At 41.8% G+C, this 20,737-nt stretch overlaps 1 protein-coding gene across 1 annotated transcript in view; it reads left to right on the forward strand.

Annotated features, from left to right (window-relative positions):
* Positions 1 to 20,737, forward strand: part of KIF5C (kinesin family member 5C) — an 83,145-nt gene that overhangs the window by 44,213 nt on the left and 18,195 nt on the right. Inside the window, exons 8-16 of the mRNA XM_068407696.1 lie at positions 1,604 to 1,728; positions 3,049 to 3,153; positions 3,496 to 3,644; positions 8,401 to 8,549; positions 10,865 to 11,040; positions 12,948 to 13,016; positions 16,681 to 16,887; positions 17,870 to 18,016; positions 20,296 to 20,484. Of these exons, the coding sequence (XP_068263797.1) occupies positions 1,604 to 1,728; positions 3,049 to 3,153; positions 3,496 to 3,644; positions 8,401 to 8,549; positions 10,865 to 11,040; positions 12,948 to 13,016; positions 16,681 to 16,887; positions 17,870 to 18,016; positions 20,296 to 20,484 (1,316 nt within the window). The remainder of the gene's footprint in view (positions 1 to 1,603; positions 1,729 to 3,048; positions 3,154 to 3,495; positions 3,645 to 8,400; positions 8,550 to 10,864; positions 11,041 to 12,947; positions 13,017 to 16,680; positions 16,888 to 17,869; positions 18,017 to 20,295; positions 20,485 to 20,737) is intronic.

Raw genomic sequence — 20,737 nt, forward strand, 5'->3', positions numbered from 1 at the left:
GTCAAATGTCAGGCAAAGGCAGCAGAGCAATTACCAGACTCTGCCTGTTTCTCTCTTGCGAGTTATCCCAGTGAAGCAGTGACTTGGACTGACTTCCAATGGTGGCAAAGCAAACAAATCTTCCTGAATTAAACCCCATAATAATCGCTTCAGCCTGTGCCAAATTTGTTGATGTTGTGTTGCGTGCGGCCTACTGGCATGATGGTGGTAAAAAGGGCCTGTTCCCAATTTACTCTGTAAGATGTCTTTGATCCAAGCAGTGAGCTTGGCAGAACCTCAGCTTGTAACTCAAATCTTGGTGGTGGGGGTGGGTTTTCTGGGTGTTTGTTTTTTTTTTTTTTTAAATTATTTTATTTTTTTATGATGCATTGGGTAACTTCTTTCTCCTCCATGTCTCTACCTTCTTGCTTTGGTAAATACTGTGTTGCTTTAGCTTCCCCATGCCTTTCTCATCACACTAATAGAAATGTATCCTGTTTTTTCTGAGTTTTCTCCCGTTGTTTCTGCTATCCTCTTTAACAAAAAATATCCATGTACACCTTTTGCTGTGAACTTTTTCTTTTCACACAGAAAAGTTCTGACAAAAGTTGACAGAGAATCAATTTACCTAGTCTGAAATGGTGAGAAGCAAATTTGGAAGTGTTACTGAAAAAAAATGAGTTTGGAGATGGAGGAGAAAAAAGGAGTTTGGAGAAATATAAACATTGCTGGGAATGGGGAAAGGTGGGGTTTATGGTAATAGAGAAAACAGATGAGAAGGTGGTTTACTGATTGTTAATATTTTCTTTCTTTATGAAACTTCAAGCATAACATGGTTATAATCAAACTTAGAATAAGTGGAAGCTGAAAGTGTAGCTGCCTGTTTTACCTGGGTGAAGGGGGATTTTTAACTACATAAGCAATAAAAATCACTCTGAAATTTGAATTTAAATATTATGTTTTTAATGAAAACTTTTGCTAGAACGTTGGGAGATCTCCTCACACAATTGCACTGAGACCTGCCCAGCTGCCTTTTATTGCAATTATTATTTTTTGTAATTCTCTTTAAATTCTCTTGCTCAGCTCAAAATTCTTCCTCTCTCCAGGATGCTGACCATACCTCCTTGTTGTAGTTCTACATCTAAATAGTGTCTGTTATATCACAGAGTGGTTTTGTGTGTGATCTCAATACTCATGAAGAAGCACAAACGGAGAAAACCTTTATTTCTTACTGTATCTGTGAAATGTTATTTTATTACACTTATGCTATGATTTTTTTTTTAATTTTTTTAACTATTTCTGGTCAATTTTATTGCTTCACAGGGAAAAAAAACTTTGAAAAAAGAAAGAAAAAAAAATAAGCTTTTTTCCCGAGGCTGTTATTTACCATTAATCTGGTTAATTTGGTCATGTTGGGAGAAAGCAGGAGCTCCTTCTGTAGTCCATGAGCTTTTGTTGCAGCTCTTGGCGTAGACGCTGCTGTCAGTACGGTGGTCTGGGGTCTGCAGTGAATGGCCTCGTGCTTTGGAATTTGTTAGCCGTAGAGGAGTTCTGATGAAATATAATTTCTTGTCAGGTTTTAAAGCCGTTTAGACAAACCCTTTCCAATGTGATTCTTCTGCAGATATGAATGAACACAGCTCTAGGAGCCACAGTATCTTCCTCATTAATATTAAACAAGAGAACGTGGAAACTGAGAAGAAGCTCAGTGGAAAGCTTTACCTGGTGGACTTGGCTGGAAGCGAGAAGGTGATCTTTCCTTCTTCCTAAACTGCTGAATTATGCTGGTGGGATCACTAAACTGACCATGTGAATGGGTGTGAGTGCAAAACTAAGCGAGGTTTTGCAGAACTCTTATCTTCATTTATAATGAAGTGGATTGAACCAATGTACTTTTATAGAGCTTCACATTTGTTCATGGGTATTTGAAGAAAGCAATGTAATTTTTAATGTAATTTGTCAAATTAGCTATATTAATTTGCTTATATTCATACATGTCCTATTTCTAGGTTTTCTGTAATTATTTCACATATTAGTTCAATGAAATAACAGCAGTTAATGCAGTTATACAGCTGAAGTCTATTTGAAGCTCCCTGTATGACTCTCTTCATTGTGGGGACTATTTTGCTTTCCAATATAGAAGAAATACTGACCAGAAAAGAACTTGTATCTGTTTACCAAAAGAGTAATGGTCTAGAACAGTGCTGCGGTGGGAAAATGTCATTGTTTTCCCAGTTCTCTTTCTAACATGTTCTAGAGTGTTCAAAATTGTTTAGCTGTAAAGGAAATAAATAAATTATAAACCTCGGCATTTTGCAATGCTATGGAATTCTTTATTGAAGCTGGATCCTTGGTAACTACTGTGCATGTCTTCTTAAAAGATACAATTGTGTTTCCTTTTATGTCATATGTCATTTTTAGAGGAAAGTACAGATGCTGTAGTTTTAATGTAGAGAAAAATATATGGCTTTATCCTACATTTCTGTGCCCTTGCCCACCCCCCCAAAAAAGAGAGACAGAAAACACTATACAGCTGTGTTGCTGTCTAAAGGAGTGCTGGTCCCAGGCCACCAAGCTTCTCGCCTGGGCCACCTTGGGATCCAATTTGTGGACCAGCAAACCTTGCATTCAGGATGAGTGAGAACACGCTTTTTCTGTCCTGATATTCTTGGTCCATGCAAGCAAAACACAAAGCCAAGATACTCGTTTGTGGCATATGCTGTGCCACTGAGTGTGCCCTGAGAATATACCTGTGGTGTTCCCTATCTGTATGGGCAGCCTGGTCTTGGAAGTGGTCCCCAAGGGTCCTCAGGAGGGCACGGACTTACCAGCTTTTCTCTGAACAAAGTAAGGGTCAACTTGCTCTTACACTGCAAGAAAGGTGGAAGTATTACAGGCTTCCACTAACAAAAAAGCACATATAAAATTCTCCTCCTTCGTGCTGAGGGTAAGCTTGCTTTGTTTTCCTTCCAAGAGCATCTTTAACTGTTGCACTACCTGCATCGTAGCTGTGTTTGTACGGCCGCTTGCTGATAGCTGAGCCTGACTGCTGCCTGCTCTCTTTGGTAGGTCAGCAAAACCGGAGCGGAGGGCGCTGTTCTTGATGAAGCTAAAAATATCAATAAGTCTTTGTCTGCTTTAGGCAATGTGATATCCGCCTTGGCAGAAGGAACTGTAAGTAATCCTGTTTTGTGTTGTTGAAGAATGGCTTTTTATCTGTCTGTTTCTTTGCCACGCACGTAAAAAAATCAGCTAGCATTTCAATTCAGAAAGAAGAAAATATTAGCTTTCCAACCACAAACCAGTGACACTCTTGCGATCCTACTAAAGATAAGAAACTAATTCTCAGTGATTTCACTTGAGTGATTATCCAATCTTAGCACAATCAAAACAATTACTCTTCAGGACTGTACGCTTCGAATCCATTAAACCTGTCACTGTTGACTCATGTTCTCTCTCATTACGATACCATTATTTAAAAAAATTGTTCTTGTCTCTGATTTATATTTTGATTAGAAAACCCATGTTCCCTACCGAGACAGCAAAATGACCCGAATACTTCAGGATTCCCTGGGTGGGAACTGCAGAACCACCATCGTGATATGCTGTTCTCCTTCTGTCTTCAACGAAGCAGAAACAAAGTCGACCCTGATGTTCGGCCAGCGGTGAGTCCTGCTCGGCATGAGGCTGGATGACACTTACTCAGGCTCTTCCACGTGTTCCGAGCCAGCTGTGCCGAGGGGAGCGAGATGAGTAGGCATTTTAAAATATGGAGCTTATGGTTTCTGGAGCTGTTCAAAAATAGCACTGGAGAACTTGGGAAAACTGTCTCTTCGTTCCCTGTGGTACCAGAAAAATAAATGTTAATGTTGGCCAGCAGCTGCACTACTTAGAAGCTCTGATAATTTTTCCTGCAGAAAGTACAAAGTGTTATCGTAGTTCTTTGAAATTTTATGGGGAAGATAATGGTATTGGGCAGTTTTCTGTTGGCTAACTCAGTGGAGAATGTTCAGTTTTGCTTTATCTCATACTGCTCTTGATGCTTTTAAGAATGTGTCTTCTCCTTGAATGGCTTCTCAGGAATCATTGCTAGGGTTGCAAAAAACATTTTTTAACTGTTAGAAAAATGAAGAATGTGGACACAGTGTAATATTTCTCCTATGAAGACAGGCTGAGAACATTGGGCTTGTTCAGCCTGGAGAAGAGAAGGCTCCGGGGAGACCTTCTAGCACCTTCTGGTACCTGAAGGGGCTACAGGAAAACAGGAGAGGGGCTTTTTACAAGGGCATGGAGTGGTGGGACAAGGGGGAACGGTTTTAAACTGAAAGAGGGGAGATTGAGATGAGATATTAGGAAGAAATTCTTTGCTGTGAGGGTGGTGAGACCCTGGCCCAGGTTGCCCAGAGAAGCTGTGGCTGCCCCCTCCCTGGCAGTGTTCAAGGCCAGGTTGGATGGGGCTGGGAGCAGCCTGGTCTGGTGGAAGGTGTCCCTGCCCATGGCAGGGGATTGGAACTGGATGGTCTTTAAGGTCCCTTCCAACCCAAACCATCCTGTGATGAATATTGACAGCTTTGTCATATTCATAGATTACCAGGATAGCTCACAGACATTTTTACATGACTGAAGGATCTTAAAAATTTAGGAACAAGTCCTCAGAAACAAGCAAGGATAAAATAAGTGTGGAAGTGTTCCGAGAGAAAACGTCTTCTCCATATGTGTTCGTTGGCAATAGTCATATGAAATACATTTGGAAAGTTTGCAAAAATAGGTCAGGCTCATTACATGATTACAGCTTTTGTTGCAGTTGAGGAGAAGTCTGATGCTTTGGAAAATTGCTCACTTTGTTTCGTGTATGTTTATTTGTGTAACAGCAGAAAGAAAAAATACTAGCAAGTTGTGATTGGCTGAAATATAATTTATTTAGCAGTTTGTACAATACAATAAATTTGTCTTTGTCTGAAAGTGGGTTGTTTTCCAGCATGCATAGTTTTTGTATCAAGGCCCACCCTAAGGAGCATTTTATATTGGAAAGTAAAATAATGTATAAAAGATTAATGTGACAATCTTCTATTGATTCCTTGCCCCACTTTTATCCTTTAATGTGAGCTTTCCTTAGATTTCAGTGAGGGAAGATGATCCCTTTAGTGTATTCATATAGGAGTGTGGGATGGGCAGTGAAGGACGAAGAGCTGCCGTTGGGTGCAGTCCCTCCTAAGGGACAGCTGCAGGTTAGGGCTGGCGGGCAGTGCTGCAACACGCTCCCCATCTGGCCTTGCCAGGACCAGTATTAACTTGTCGTCTGCTGCTGGGATTTGTGGAAGGTGGGGAGGGACCCACGTGCTGCAAGCCAGGTAGCTGCAAAAAGCACCAGTTCCTCTGATCTCTGCTTCCTATAGCATGTCCTTCGTATAAAATACTCACTTAAATAACAGCATGCAGGAAAAACTCCCCAAAGGGAACTTCACAGGTCGCTGCAGTAAGTTTTTATGGAAAAGGACTAGAAAAGGAGGAGGTGGTCGTTAACGTACAGAGGGTTAAGGGTTGCTATGCAGTTATAATTCACCATTGTATGATGAATCTTTAAGGTCCAACCCAACCCATTCTATGATTCCATGAATATAAGTTTAAGTTATTGAAGATGTAAGCTTCTACTGAAATCCCATATATTATAATGTCACAGAAATGTTAAGTAAATGCAATATTAAGATGCAATAACTAAATAAAGAGTCTTAACAATTCTGAAGTATAATGAGTTGCACGGTTTTTGTTGATGGTAAAAGTTTCAGTGGTTTGGTGGTTCACAGTTTAACCCTTCCCGCGTACCATTTTCTGACTGCAGGATAATTCAGACGAGGGTGAATCTCTGTAGACCTGAAGAGCAGTCCCAAAGGTCCTGCTAATTCATTCAGGATAAGGCTCCAGGGCAGTAACGCAGCTGCAGGGGCATTTCATTTTGAATAGCTGAGTAGGTAATGCCTTAGGTTTCAGCCTGCTGAACGCTCTGCAGGTACACTTTGAAGTCAAAAGAAGTGTAAGCAGTAAAATGTAATAGTCCACATTAAGGGCATTAAAAGGTAGTGTAGCTTTTTTAAAAATTGTGGGTTTTTTAAAAATCTAGATTAAAAGGGGTTTGCTTTTGCTCTGTAATGTGTAACAGTGCTCCAGGATCTCTAGGAAGTTGTGTGCTTGGGTACTTAAGGAAGTGTGAGTAGAGGAAGTCCAGTTTCCACATTATTTCAGTGTACGTTTCTCTTGGTTTTATTTTTCTTTTCAATAACTGGTAAAACTTGCCTTTCTATTTGCAGCACAATAATTTTCAAACCAACTCTGCGCATCGTGTCTGGCAGAGCTTGGAGTGATGTGACATGACGAACACTCTTCTGGGAAGAGGAGCATTTTTAAGATGTTCCTTGCTGAGGACTAGGATGTCAGCTGAAAGAACTGGGAAAATAGCTAAATGCTTTGTGGGAGAGCTTGGGTGGGATTTACTGGAGGGTTTTTATTTGTTTGCTTGACAGCTATAGAACTGGGCTGGAATAAGGAAGGGAATACAAGTAGGAGGGCTGGTGATATATCTGCAGAGCAGTGCACATGCTGTGTATACAGGGTGTTCTTTGTCAGCATTTTGGACAGGAATATTGCTGTCTGTGGGAAATGGATTCTTTTACAGGCTCTTGGGTGGTGGCGTTTCGTTTTTCTGATGTGACAGTGTTAGGGCCTGAGTAACATTAAAGGGAAGGTATGAGAGTCATGGGCGATTACTGGTTCCTCCATCTTTCCGAGCAAGGAAGAATTGTATCACCATTAAAATAAGTATTAGGAGTAAAATTCATCTTCACAGGCCCCCTGAGTCTAACCAACAAGTGCATGTGCTCCTCTCTTAGTAGTGAGCTGGTTTCTTCTCCTTCTGCTCTGTCTTTTCTTGTGTTTTTATATTGTTTTTAATTTTAGTTGCTAGTAAGTACTTCATCCATCATTAGGGTAACGCAGTCGATAAGCTCTATGGTGCGGCATTTTTTTCCCCTAGTGCAGTTAAATGAGTGGAAACTTGAGCCATGCTTTTGGCAGCGACAACATGTAAAGGTTAACCATTAGGCGTCTGCGTATTTTAGAAGTATGGGGTTATTTAAAAATGTTTCCAAGGTGATAAAACTCCTGCTTGCCACAGTGCAGATCACTGGAGTGCAGAGTGGCGTATGAGGCACAGGTATGGGAGTGTTTTCTTGCTGATAAAACAAAGTTTCCACATTTTTAGTGACTGGCCACATTTAAAGGATGCTTTAGAATCAGTCAGTGGAGCAGCGAAGCAGATATTGGACATCATGTGCTCTCCCCAAAGGAGTTAGCCCGTGTATCTGTAGCCCATTCCTAGGCACAGTTTCTTGTATTGATGTTTCAGCCCACGCTTTACAAACTGGTGGGAGGTTTATCTGTCACTCCTTTACTTGGCCTCTCTCTTATTCAGTAACACTGGAGTCATTTGGAGGGACTCTGAGCAGTGAAGGGCAAAGATCTGAAGCTTTCTTAATTCATACTGATTTGTTTGGGTTTTCTTTTTAAACGTGGATTTGCTAGGGTCGGTGCTGTGCATTATTTTCTGCTTGCTTGGCACTTTCTGGTGCAATTGGTGAGGTTCGGTTGGAGCTAAGCACTTTCACAATAGTACAGCGGTGATGCTTGTTGTTAGAAGGGTTTAAACGTTGTGATTTTTGCCTGGAGAGGCAGTAACTCGTGAGCCTGTCCACAGTGGCCCAGGCATGAGTCCAGGCTCCCTTCCCACTGAGAGCCCTCCTCAGCCCAGCAGTAACCCAGTTACCTGGCGGGGACCAGCGGTTCTCCTCCTTCACTGCCTTCCACCCCCAAATAAAGCTGTATCTGAAAGCACTGGTTGGCTTTCAGGAAGGATAACTTTCCATATCTGTGCTTCACGGTGTTGACATCCTTCACGCTCGAAATACAGCTGAGTTTTGTTGGTGGAGTTTAAGGGATGGTTGTTGAGAGATGGGGCAAGGCTGTGGTCAGACGCTGGTGTGGGGTGCTCTACGGTGGGTCCCAGGCCAGGAGAAGCTGCGGGGTGACAGCTTACCTAGCAGAGCAGTAATGACAGGACTTGGGTTTGTCCTTGATCCAAGAACAGTTTCCAGAGCTTCTCTTTTTGGAGGAATATGAAGAGGCAGATCCATGTCTGCTCCAGGTCACTGTCTGCTGGATTTTGATAGAGAAAAATTTCTGTTGAAGCTTCCAGGTACTAATGGTACTGGGGGTTGGAGAGAAAACAGAGTTGTGGCATTCATTGCACTTCAGAAAATAAATTACAAATATTTAGTAGTTTCCCTTTGTGTTATGGAAAAATTTCTGAATCCTTACTGTTGTGTTGAGGTATAAGCTGCAGAGCAAGTGACACCTGGTTTTGTTGTGCAGAGCTAAGACGATTAAGAACACGGTCTCTGTGAATCTGGAGCTGACCGCGGAGGAGTGGAAGAAAAAGTACGAGAAGGAGAAAGACAAAAACAAGAGTCTAAAGAATGTTATCCAGCATCTCGAGCTGGAACTGAACAGGTGGAGAAACGGTACGTACCAGAAGATGGAAATGGGTACGTGTCTTGGTATTTTTAAGTTATGTATGTTCAAATCTTGCCTTAAATCACAAGAGTCACACTAATTCTAAGCCCACCATCCCGAGTTGTAGCTCACGCTTCATAACTGAAAGGTGAAGAAGCGAAAACCAGGGAAACCAGCAGCCATTTGCAGAAGGTACCATTTTAAATGGCAAAACCAGCGTGAAATCAGATGTAGAGAATACAGGAAGGCATCAATAATTTTCAATAATGTTAGTAATATTAATAAAGAAAAGGTAAAATGTCATTATGGTTGGGGTTTTTTTAAAAGAACTCTGCCCTCAGGCATGAGAATCAGTTCCGTTATGCTTTAAGATAACTAGATCTTGGGGTTTTTTTTATAATTGAGTTTAACATTAGAATAATTAGTCCTTTAGAACAATGATTAGGAGTGTCATCTATTAGAAGGATCACCACTTGTCTCCTCCTGTGGCTTCTAAGATAAATTTATGTTGAAAACAGCCAATTTTCTGTTTAGAAACACAGGGAATTGCTGTTCAGGGTAGGTTGTAAGATCAAGTGTAGGATGGTAGAGGAGGAAGAACATTTTTATGCGTGTATACAAATTAAAGAATTTTTATTTTATCTGGAATGTTGACAAATAATTTTAGCAAACCATCCTTACTTTTAATTTTTTATTCCACGTATTAAAAAAAAAATCAAACCCCAAACTCCAAACCAACAAACAACCCCCAACCCAAAGAAACCAACCCTGCATCCTCCTTGTATCCCTGAAATACCAACCAACCCCCAACAGTAAAACACTGCTGCTTTGGAGTCAGTTTTATTTGGTCATTCAGGTCCTACGTGTTGATGTGTCTCGCAGTTCAATAGTACATAACTCTTGCAAGCGTGAAGTACCCGAAGTGAGAACAAATCTGTGATTTAATTCTGAGTCACAATTTGTTTTGCACAGTCAGGTCTGGTTTTGAACATCCTGGGTGAAATCACTGCCTAAAAGGTAACACCCAACCTTTATGGGTGCAAAAAATGGCTTCCTCCCTTCAGCTCCCCGTGCTGTTTATGTGCCTTTCAGAGGGGATCGTTACCTAATGATATACACACCTCCTCTTCCCCTCCATCTGTCCTGCTTTTCTCATCGGTGTTACCCAGCAATACATTCAATGCATTCAAAATACTATTGATTTCTTGTCTGACCTTCTGAAACAGCATCATTTGGAAGGATGTTTTGTCAAAGGAGGCTCTTTACAAATGGAAGTGTCGCAGAAATTGCATCTTGAATATAAAATGCAAGGTAGATGCATAAATATTCACTCTGTGTAGCTTGTTCTATAAATTTCAAAAATAATACACAAAATACAATTGTAGCAGAAAATGAGTGTGCCCAGTTCTCAGGGAAGCAGGATTTCAGCAGCCTTGTCTCCACATGCACGATCTGGTCTGTGTTTTACAGGTAGGAGGTTGTTCTCATCCAAGCACCTCTATCAAACTTAGGCTCCCTTCCTCCTTTCCCCTGTGGTGACCTGCCGTACAAAGCTTCCGAGTTAAGTGAAACACCACAACGAAATGAAAATCTGAAGATTCATTTTGGGAGGCTCCTGATGGATCCTCCACAGCCTGAGGAGCGTTGCTGGGTGTGCAAGGTCCCACGGCCTGACCGAGCCCACCTTTCCTCGTCTGCTCCAGTGAAGTGCCACAATGAAAAATCAATTTATGTTTTTCTCATTAACAGTGTAAAATATTATCAAGCTATTAGAAGCAGGGCAAAATTGGTCTGTGCTCTTTGATTTTAGATGTGACAAGGCAGAAGGTGAATGTCGTTTTAAATGCAGCGGTCTTGCTTGTTGTCCTGATGCTCTACCAGTTCATTATGGGGAAGGGAGAGCTGATGAGGCAGTTGGCAACCTGGAGAGGAAGAGATATTTAATTGCCAGTAGGCTTTAGGTTGACAGTTGGATTTTTTTCCTCCTTATTTACACTTCTATTAATCCATGGAGCTTAATCCCATCTATAGAGGGCTTGAGTGAAGGGGGAGCCAGGAGTTCAGTGCTTTTAACGGCAGCCATTCAAACTGCTGCTGCCTTTGGTGTCTTCGTGTTTCTGACCGAGGAGGACGCGTGGCCATCCTTCCACACCTAGCCTGGCCTGTCATCTGTGTGCATGGCAGTTGCCTGCATAGCTGGATATGACCCTTCTTTCCTTCGCTGAGTCCCTCTTGGCAGCTGTGAAGGACCATCCTAGGATGTCCATGGTTTGGGGCAACCCTCTCTCTTGGATTGTAATGACCGTGGATTATGTGCTTGCAGGAGAAGCTGTGCCTGAAGATGAACAGATCAGCGCAAAGGACCAGAAGAACCTGGAGCCTTGTGATAACACCCCGATTATTGACAACATCACACCGGTTGTTGCCACCATCTCGACAGAGGAGAAACAGAAATACGATGAGGAGATTGCCAGTCTCTACAGACAGCTGGATGATAAGGTGTGGACATTTGGTTTGACTCCGTTCTCTGGGTGTAAATGGAAAATTAAGCCAAAATGGGTGGGTGTCTGTATTTCTTGAGCACCATGAAGTGGAAAATGTCCCAAAGTTCAAAACACTAGCACTGTGTAAAAACAGGTCTTGTCAGATACCTGCTTCTGTTCCCTCCACAGACAGTGTTTGGGGGCATTCTCCAGGAAATTGGAGCCAAGTTTACCTGTACTTTAAGGGCTCGATACAGGCTTTTCAGCACTCCTTTTCTTCATTGATTTTTGTAAATACTGTGCTCCTTCAGCAAACTGTAACATCATCTTGGAGTTACAGGAGGAAGAAAAAAAGGAGACTGTATCTTAATATTTTAATGTATTTAGTGTATATTAGAATTTTAAGGAAAATCTATAACCATCCCTTGGGTCTCTTTTGTTCATGTTGTTCTAGCTGTGAACACTGCCTGGAGTGCAGGTGGCTTTTTTATTTATTTATTTGCACAGCTTGAAATACATCATTGGCACTTCAAGCTATCAGCAGTACATTTACTGAGCACTTGCCATTAATAGCTTTGGCTTGTGTGAGGATAAGAAGTGGGGGGTAAAAAAAGGCATACTAAAACCATTGACCATTATGGATGAGAACAGCTTAAAAGGGTATCTAGCGAAAGTTTTCAGGATAGCTTTAATCATAAATCAAAACTTGATTTTAAGTTTCAGTTGTAATTAGCAGGAAGATATCAGAAAAAAAGCCCACTGTTCCCTTGTACGATAATATTAAAGTTGTCTGCTTCTGAATACAGAGGGAGGGAGAGGATTGTTGTGTTTAAGCCTTAACTCTGATGTGCGTGAGGTCTCTGCACAGTCTGGTTGCACACAGCAGTGTGTTGATGGCATTCAAAAGAACAGTTAAGGTCTTTAAGAAATTACAGCTTTTCTGTGATGGAGGATACGTTCCCAGTAGGAGTCTCTAGCTTTTACGTATTGATTAGAAAAAGAAAAAAAGTCAGTCAGTCAGTCACTTTCCCTTATAAAAAATAGCAAAGCCTATTGAATTGTTCTTCAGGGAGCTGGCAGCAGGTTTGAATTTTACCCTAGAAAACATGGGAAGCATAATTTGGTGCACTACTGCAGTACTATGGGAAACACGAAGGTATTTGATGCCCAAAACAAAACCAAAATATCGCCATTTGTAACTTGTTACAGTGTAGAACATTTTTATCTTATGTCTGGGACTATTTTTATATTGGCAAATGATTTGATATATTCTACTTGATAGCTCGTACAGCAAAGTCCATCATCATTTCTCTTTTAGATCTAATATCAGTTCCTACCCATGCTGGATGCTGTCTTAACAAGGAAGAGGAAAGGCCAGTAAAAGGATGCCTGGCTGGGCATTACCTGGCAGTATTTTCTTCAGGGGCTGTGATGGAGTAGGAAAATACAAATTCTGCAGTTGGGGGGTCTGACTCCTGTGTTGTGGTTTGAGCTTCCCCTTCCATTAATGCAGTTCAGGGCTAGCTGTAAATTGTAGATGGTTAATAAATCTGTCTCTAATGATCTCTCTTCAGCTGAAATTTGGGGACAGAGTAAGAGAGAGAGAGTATTTGTACACCTATAAAACATGACATGTTGGCAAAGTCTCCTACAAGTTCTAAGGTGCAACTCTGACCACATCGGTGTCTTACTGACCATCACGGACACCTCTGCTTAGGTATATACTAGAGACAGCTCCATGTATGTGTTGCTTTTACTATGTAGCTCTGTGTATGTACATTTTTCTCTCCTCTCGTACCACTCAAACGTGCACGAGGTTTGCTATGACATTACTCTTGCTTCTTTTCTAGAAAGGGGAAATAAAAGTGACCAAATGAGAACTGTGAAAAGAAACTAAAAATCTCCAACCTTATTTCATTGCAGGATGATGAAATCAACCAGCAGAGCCAGCTGGCAGAGAAACTAAAGCAACAAATGTTGGATCAAGAGGAGGTAAAAAACTAAACAAATCAAAAAACACTTACATGTTGCTTATGAGCCCCTCGTTTAGTGATTCTGTCACAGTTGTTGGCTAGATATTCATATTAACTGGCTAAAATCCAACAGGTAAGAGAAACCTGTGTGACAGCTAGGTTTAAACTTCAAATTTCATAATATCCTCAGAAGAGCATTAAGCCTTGATAACTCCTTGTAACAGCATACCGTCCTGCTGGGAAGTGGTGCTGGAGGTTCCAAGGTAGGAGCAGGGCCAGTATTTTTCACTTCAAGTGTGTTTTTCAATATGTCTGTATCCTTTCAGGTAGCCAGACACTATGGACTGTAGGTGGTTAAAAGATTTCCTAGTTTGACAGTGTAAAAATCATTCCTGGTAATAAATTACTGATGTTCATTATTTTGGCAATTAGAGACGGTACCATGAGAAATCTGTGAGACTGAAAAATTGATTATTGGTGCGGACACAGATTTGCTTTAAAATCTTGGATTGCTGACTTTAACATTTTATGTCATTGTTTCTGTCTGTAAAATTAATGTGGTTTTTAAGACGGGGAAATATGATCACTAAACTTACAGTCAAGTCCCTTCCTTCTCTGTCACTTGTTTACAAGAGGTTTTGAAGATGTAAAATCTGGCAATAACACCAAATCACCAAGTTCCCCCAGTGTTGCTGCGAAGAAGGTTGTATGGTGGTTTTCAGCTGCAGGAAACTGGAGGAGGACCATTCAGACCAAGAATATAACCCTGGTGTGGGGGTTCAGCCCTCATTGGTGTTCTGAAACGTTGGTCTCTTTGCACGAACACTGCCGTGGCTCTCTAGGAGTGTCCTCTCCCAGCTGCCCGAGCCACTGCACGTGGAGTGCAGCATTATGCTGGCTGCTTTTTTTGGGTGTGAAACCTCTCTTGTAATTGAAAAATTCTGTCCATGTCTCAATCCTTATCTGAGCCCTCAGAAAGGGTTTCCAAGGTTTAGCTCCTTAAAAGAGAGAGAAGAACATATGAAAAGGTCTGTTACTCATCACTCACGACTTCCCTGCCACTTTTGGGGTCTTAGCCTCATTGAAGGAATTACCAGCTGTATTTTACTCCATGATTAAGCTCTTCATTCACTTGCTGCAACTTTCTTTTGAGTCCCCTGGATGACACACTCCCCATGTCTGTGGGTATGCAAATGTAACAGAATTTTGTGCATTCTCAGCAACATATTTTTATGATCTGTGTTATTTAGGCCGTCTCACTTCTCCCATCTTCTGTACATCAGTGTTCTCATCTAAAGCTTATTTTTCCCTGACGGTTTTTCTCGTGTCTTATTTTTTGGTTGATGTGCATTCCTTTCTTTGTGTTAGCTATTTGGGAGCACGCTGTACGCTGGCTTATTCCCCACCCTCTTTGTGTTCCATACTCAATATGACATCTGGCAGATGAATCAACTTTTCAGTGGCCTCTAATCCTTGCCTTACAGACCCCTTTCTCCCCTTTTTTGCACATGTTCTAGTCTAGCTTTGCTGACTTACCAAAATCTCTGCAGCTGCTGTTGCACCACTTGTTCAGAAGGTTTAGCTGGTTCCTCTGACAAGCTTGTTCATTTCTTACCTTTGAAAGCTAATGCCATATATTTTTCTTCTTTAAAAGGGTTGAATTACTTTTTCAAGGTTTTGTCTTGCACACGTAAGCTTCACCTGCGCTGCGGGAGTGATGTACCTGTTCTCTCTCAGAGCTGTGATTAGCTCCGTGATATATTAGCTGCAGAGCAGCTGCCTCACTCTGCTTCCCCCTAATTAACCAGACTACTTTTTTCTGCTTGATTAAGCTAGCAGGTTAATTATAAATCCAAGGCCTGCCACAGATGGCACTGTGCTGATACTGGTGTCTTTTGGTACCTTTTCACCACTGGCTGCTTCTTAGGGTGTGTGGTTTTTGGGGGGATTCTGAATCTCCCACCCTTGCGTCTCGCATGCTGTGACCAGATCTGCGAAGCGCTGTGGCCATCATCTCCTTCCCTTTGTTTACAACTGATGGGTATCATGTGTTATTAATAGCCTTTTAAAATCTTGCTGTCTTTTTCCACATTATATCAACAAGAATCTTCTGGGGAGCTGTGTTTATGCTCTAGGTGATATGCAACACTTCCCTTTGCTTGAAGTCACAGTAATATTCACAGAGAAAATTTCTTAAGTAAATGTAAATAATAGTTCCATCTGTGTTTAGTAGAAAGATTATTTTAAGCTATTTTGTTGTTTAAATATTTACATGCCATCTGGCTTTGGCAATTCAGTGGGTTTTGCTGTAACGTGAGTGCACTTCTGAGGCTGCAGCATTACCAGCGAGATAAATTTCCCTTACATCTGAATCCTCTCTTCGCCACTTTGGGCACATGCCAGTGTCTGAAGCTGCCTGGTTGGTTTCCTATTTTCCATTAGCACTCTGAGCCAAAAAAAAAAGCAGTATCTTCTCTGACATTTCTCCTTTTAAGTGGTCTGTTTTAAAGAGATGTTTCTGTTTGGCTAGGGGTCTCACACTCAACTTCCTCATGGCCTGGGAGCCCGTGGGCAGTGGTGGGACAGGTCAGAAGTCCACCCAGCACACTTCAGTAGTCCAGATTTTGTTCTGCTGTCCAAGAAAGCTGCAGTACAGTAATATTATACTAATCCATGCATAGGAAGGCTTGGAAATAAGTGAGTTCTGTGAATGAATGTCCAGACTTTGCTGTTAGGATGAGCATGGATGCCTTCTTGTATCTCATGCTCTAGTGTTATATGTTATTGTTCTATATTTTATGTTTTTATGCAGTGCTAAGTCCTGATTTTGTTGTTATTCTCAAAAGTACAATTTTAGCAATAAATGTTAGGTGGCACCTTTTATTTATTTTCACATCGTTCTGCAGTATATGACTGCTGTTGAGTCTGGTTTTGTGCTAAGAACAGCTGAATTTTTGAGGCTTTAACATGTGAATGGAGTTAAGAATGATGGGCAGGGGAGAGGACCATGCAACTGACCTCTTAGGATCAGCACTGTCACTGAAACCTCAGCATCTCTCCTAGATGCATGCAAATAAGTTAAAAATTGGAAATATTCATGTGTGAAGTCTGTATTTTCTTCTTCAGTTAATATTTTGCCTCAGCAAATATGAGCAGCTAATCTGTCTTCAGCATCATGCTTCAGATGATAACCAAGAAGAATCATGATAGGTTTGCTTATCAAAATATTCCTCTAAAGCCACAAGATCTCTGAGACTGCCTCAGAGAGCCGTTTTACTTGGCTCAGTTCAAAGCTGAGAGTTGGTGTTTGAACATTTTACTTCGTGCTATCTTTTTGGTCCTAGCTGCAGCGTCAGATTGAGGGCAGAAAATTTATTTGGAGCCAAGATACTGTTTAAAATAAGTTTCTCTGCCTCAGTCTTGTGTCATAATAGGATTTGATTAAGATTTTTCTTTTCATTGAAGTTCAGAGCCTTTTTTTGCTTCCTTCAAATATATTTATGCTGGAACTGATGCTGTTTCTGGTAGAGCAGCAGGATTTCTCCTCTCCTGCTTTCTCTCTCTTGCACACACACTTGCATACTCGTGCTTGCTGCTTTCTTTGTCTGTTTTTGCCCTTTTCAATGTTGTCTTTTGAAAGAGTTCTTGGATGACTTAACACTTCTGTGATATCTGGTTTCCAGCTTTTGGCCTCCACTAGGAGAGATTATGAGAAGATTCAAGAGGAGCTGACCCGTCTTCAGATTGAGAACGAAGCAGCGAAAGATGAAGTGAAAGAGGTCCTTCAAGCCCTGGAAGAATTAGCTGTCAATTATGACCAGAAATCCCAAGAAGTGGAGGACAAAACAAGAACCAACGAGCAGCTGGCTGACGAGCTGGCACAGAAGAGTGTAAGAGCGAGCGGTTTATAGCCCTGATTCCCTCCTCACCCTCCCCTAAAGGTTTCCGTAGAGGTTCCCAGATGACTGCTAGCCGATGCCATTGCAGGCATCTTTCAGATACTGCTGCTGAGTATGTTACTAGGTAGTTTAAAAACTGGAGTAGCAGAGAAGCTGTGAAAAGATCCGTATTTGCCAACGCTACCCTCTCTCTTCTATCTTAATTAAATAATAAAATCAAGATAATTCAGAAACTGCTCTGTGGAAGCTGATGGCAGATTGTGGCTCTGTTGCAGCCTCTGTATTTTGCACACCATAGCGGCAACTGAGCTGAATGTGAGAACTGGCCAGTCTGTGTTTTGGTTGTTTGTAAACTGTATTATGCCAAGAAAGATGTGAAAATCTGCTTTATGCAAATAGCAGCATTTTGTGTTTCTCTGGACTCTGCGCTGTGGAGCAGGGATTTTGTACAGAGTCAGGGGATCTCAAGGAAGGAAGCAGAAAAATTCAGCTTTTTCAGCTGATGTGTACTGATCTTAAGGAAAAAATCTGATCTGAGACAAATCAAGATTGGCTTACTAGCTTAATACATCTTTGTTCCTTAATTCCTTACACAAACTGAGGAAGCTGCTGTTAACAGTCTGTTTTCATGGCAGACTGTTACCCACTTCCAGATTACTATGAAATCCATTTGAAACAAATGTGAGTTTTATATCCTTCTGTACCTGTTTCTTTGTGATTAACCTTCTTTGACATGTATTATGCAAATAAGATTCTTACAGGATTTACTACGTTTAATAGATCTAAAGTAGCCTTGTTAGCAAGTGAGTTGTGAAAGTGGATTATGGCAAGGTGGAATTGTACACATCAGTGTGTTGAGCTCGTAGGCGTGTTCAGGAAAATACAAGACGAGACCTTGTAACCTAGATATCCGAGAAGAACTGATGCCCCCTTTGCGGAGGGGAGGGTAACTTTTGCTTTTAAACCTTTTCAGAGTGTCCTGACGACAACTCAGAGGGAGCTGGGCCAGTTGCAGGAGCTCAGTAACCATCAGAAGAAGAGAGCTACAGAAATCTTGAACTTGCTGCTTAAGGACCTGGGCGAGATTGGAGGAATCATTGGTACTAACGATGTTAAAACAGTAAGTTGGCTGTCTCTATTGCTTCTCCCCTGACACCTCCTGCGATATAAAAATACCTGACGTGGAATAGGTGTGACACAGCAGTCCTTCTCCCAGCACACTGCCGTTTAAATCCTGGCTAGAGCGCGGTGTGAAATACTGAAGAGACCTTTGTCTGGGTCAGAGATGGTCAGTGGCTGTGCACACAATTACCACATTTATGCCCAGCTCAGTGTTTGGGGCCAGACTAGTGCAGCCCATCTGTGTGTTGATGCATTTATTAATGGAGGATCTGAGTTGCCCCCAAAACAATACACAAGTAGCCCTACTCCTTCGTTAGCTGGCATGACCCAGTATTCCCAGAATCTGAAGAATATTTATTGGTGAGATTTGGCTTCTGGTTGGCTACCTTTTTGTTTGAGGTTTGTCCTAAGACTGTTGTGTAGCTGAAGGTGACCAGTTCTCAAAGCCAGAGGTCTGTACCACAGGGCACCCGAATGAAAAGGTCTGCATGGAAATGGTGTTTTCTGCACTCTGTTGTCTCCTACCTTTTCACAGTGCCTGGCTTCATCAAAGAGCTCACACTTCCATGTGTGTTTCTGAACACAAGATGCTTCAAAAGTACTGATTTCCAGCATTGGTAAATTTGTGCTAGATACCACAGAAATATTTACGTGACAGTAGGCCCAGCTTAACTTTTGTGTGTTAACTAATAACCTTTACAGAGGAAAAATTGGAGAGGATCATTTACTCTGAGGTAGGAAGGTAAGAATGGGAGTGAAGGTGGTTGAAGCAGCAGAAACTGTGGTATCTGAACATGCCTGGAGATAGTGCAAATTTTGGCCAGCTTTGCTTTGAAACTTGCCTTCTGTCTGCCTCTTGGGTTTACAGACTTGGTAAAGGAGGTAGCTGCTCGCTTTGTCTCACTTCAGTAGCAAAATGCTAAGCCTCAGAGAAGGTTTTGTGTGGTTATTGCTAAATGGCACATCTCTGATGGAAACTTTTCATGTCCTGAAGAATCTTCCTGGTGATGTTAATGCCATCTTATCCGTCCATTTAAAACCACATGAAAAAGAGCAATTGCTAAAACTAGATAAGACATAAATTTTCAAGATGTATGTAAATGCCTTGCAATGCGCTCCATTTTCTTGCTTTTAGTTGACTTCTCAGTTTTTGAGCAATGAACTTTCATGAACATTCGAAGCTAAAAGTGAGCATGTGTGGCTGGAGTGCTTTGAGTTGACTCTCAGAGTTGTTGCTATCCTGCTAAAGCCCCCTGAGATCAGCAGATGCTCCAGCCTGCTCTTACTGCAGAGGACACGATGCCTGTTGTCTGATGTGGTTATGCAGATGCCGGGACCACAAGACCAGACTTTGGTAGATGTTACAGCAGCCTCTGGTGGCCGTTGTAATAGGAACTGTAGGAGGAAACGTTTGAAAATGGAGGCAGAATCTGCTTGATACAAATTTTTATAGTAACTAAGATGTCAGCGTTTTACAGGACAGCTGTCAGTGTAAATAAGGCCAGATTGAGAAGCTTTTAGAAGAATAATTTCAATTTTGTTGGCAATTAGCATCTTCTTGAAATATGTCTGATTTCAGACCAGACTGAGGGTTTTGGAAGCAGTCACATTTTTTAGGCTGTTGGGAGAAGATACAGCGCGTGTTGCCTTCCCCTTGGTGGTGCTGGGAAAAAGGCAAAAAGCAGATGAAGTTGTGAGCCATATGCTCACTCAAGGAGAACCTTCACAGCTCGTCAGTGGGTTACGTGAATTAAGTAGTTGAAGAAAAACCATGAAGAGAAAGACATGCAAATAAAAGGCACTGTGTTGAACCAGGGAAGGAAATGATGTATAAATAGAATGATAGTAGTATTTAGAGATGAGAGTGGTTACTTTCCTCTTGCCAGGTGAGATTTCCAGACCCATGTCTGTCTGGCAGGTCCTTGCTGAAGAAGCTCAACCCTTCAAGAGGAGACTTCTTTAAGGAGCATTTTGAAAATGCTCCTCAGCTTTCAGCTGCTTGAAAGAAGGAAAATTTCCTGTGCTGGTGGCATGAGAAGGTTTCTCCAAAATATGCTCTTGCCACGATGGCAGGCTTGATTACTTTAGGTGTTGAACCACCAAATTGATGAAGCACACTGTGAGCACAAGCCTTAATTTCTCAGTTTTGAGGCTTATCAGTGAAGAGTGTAAGAGGCTTCCAAGCTCTAGACAAGCATTTCACAGCAGGAAGACTGCTTTGCATTGCCTTACCTGAGAGAGCCACACCTTCACGACTGCAATCTTCTGTGTGTTTAGTTAGCAGATGTGAACGGGGTGATTGAGGAGGAGTTCACCATGGCACGGCTTTACATCAGCAAGATGAAGTCTGAGGTGAAGTCTCTGGTGAACCGCAGCAAGCAGCTGGAGAGCGCCCAGATAGACTCCAACAGGAAGATGAACGCCAGCGAGAGGGAGCTCGCAGCTTGCCAGCTCCTCATTTCACAAGTACGTTTGTTCCTTCCTTGTCCCTTTGCAGCAAGGTTTGATGACTTTCTCAGCCTCCTTCCTCGCGAAATGTGTGTCCTAGGAGCGAGAAATGAGACTTCAGGGAGCAGAGTGGTGTTTCTCTTCTCTGTTTTGTTGGTTTTGTGTCTCTTCTCCCATTCCTCCACCTCAATGTTTTTTTTAGCACATTCTGTGGCAAGATCATGTCCTGCTATAGATCTCAAAATGTGTTCTATGGCATAATACTGAAAAT

The sequence above is a fragment of the Nyctibius grandis genome, chromosome 9 (assembly GCF_013368605.1).
Source record: "Nyctibius grandis isolate bNycGra1 chromosome 9, bNycGra1.pri, whole genome shotgun sequence".
NCBI lineage: Eukaryota > Metazoa > Chordata > Aves > Nyctibiiformes > Nyctibiidae > Nyctibius > Nyctibius grandis.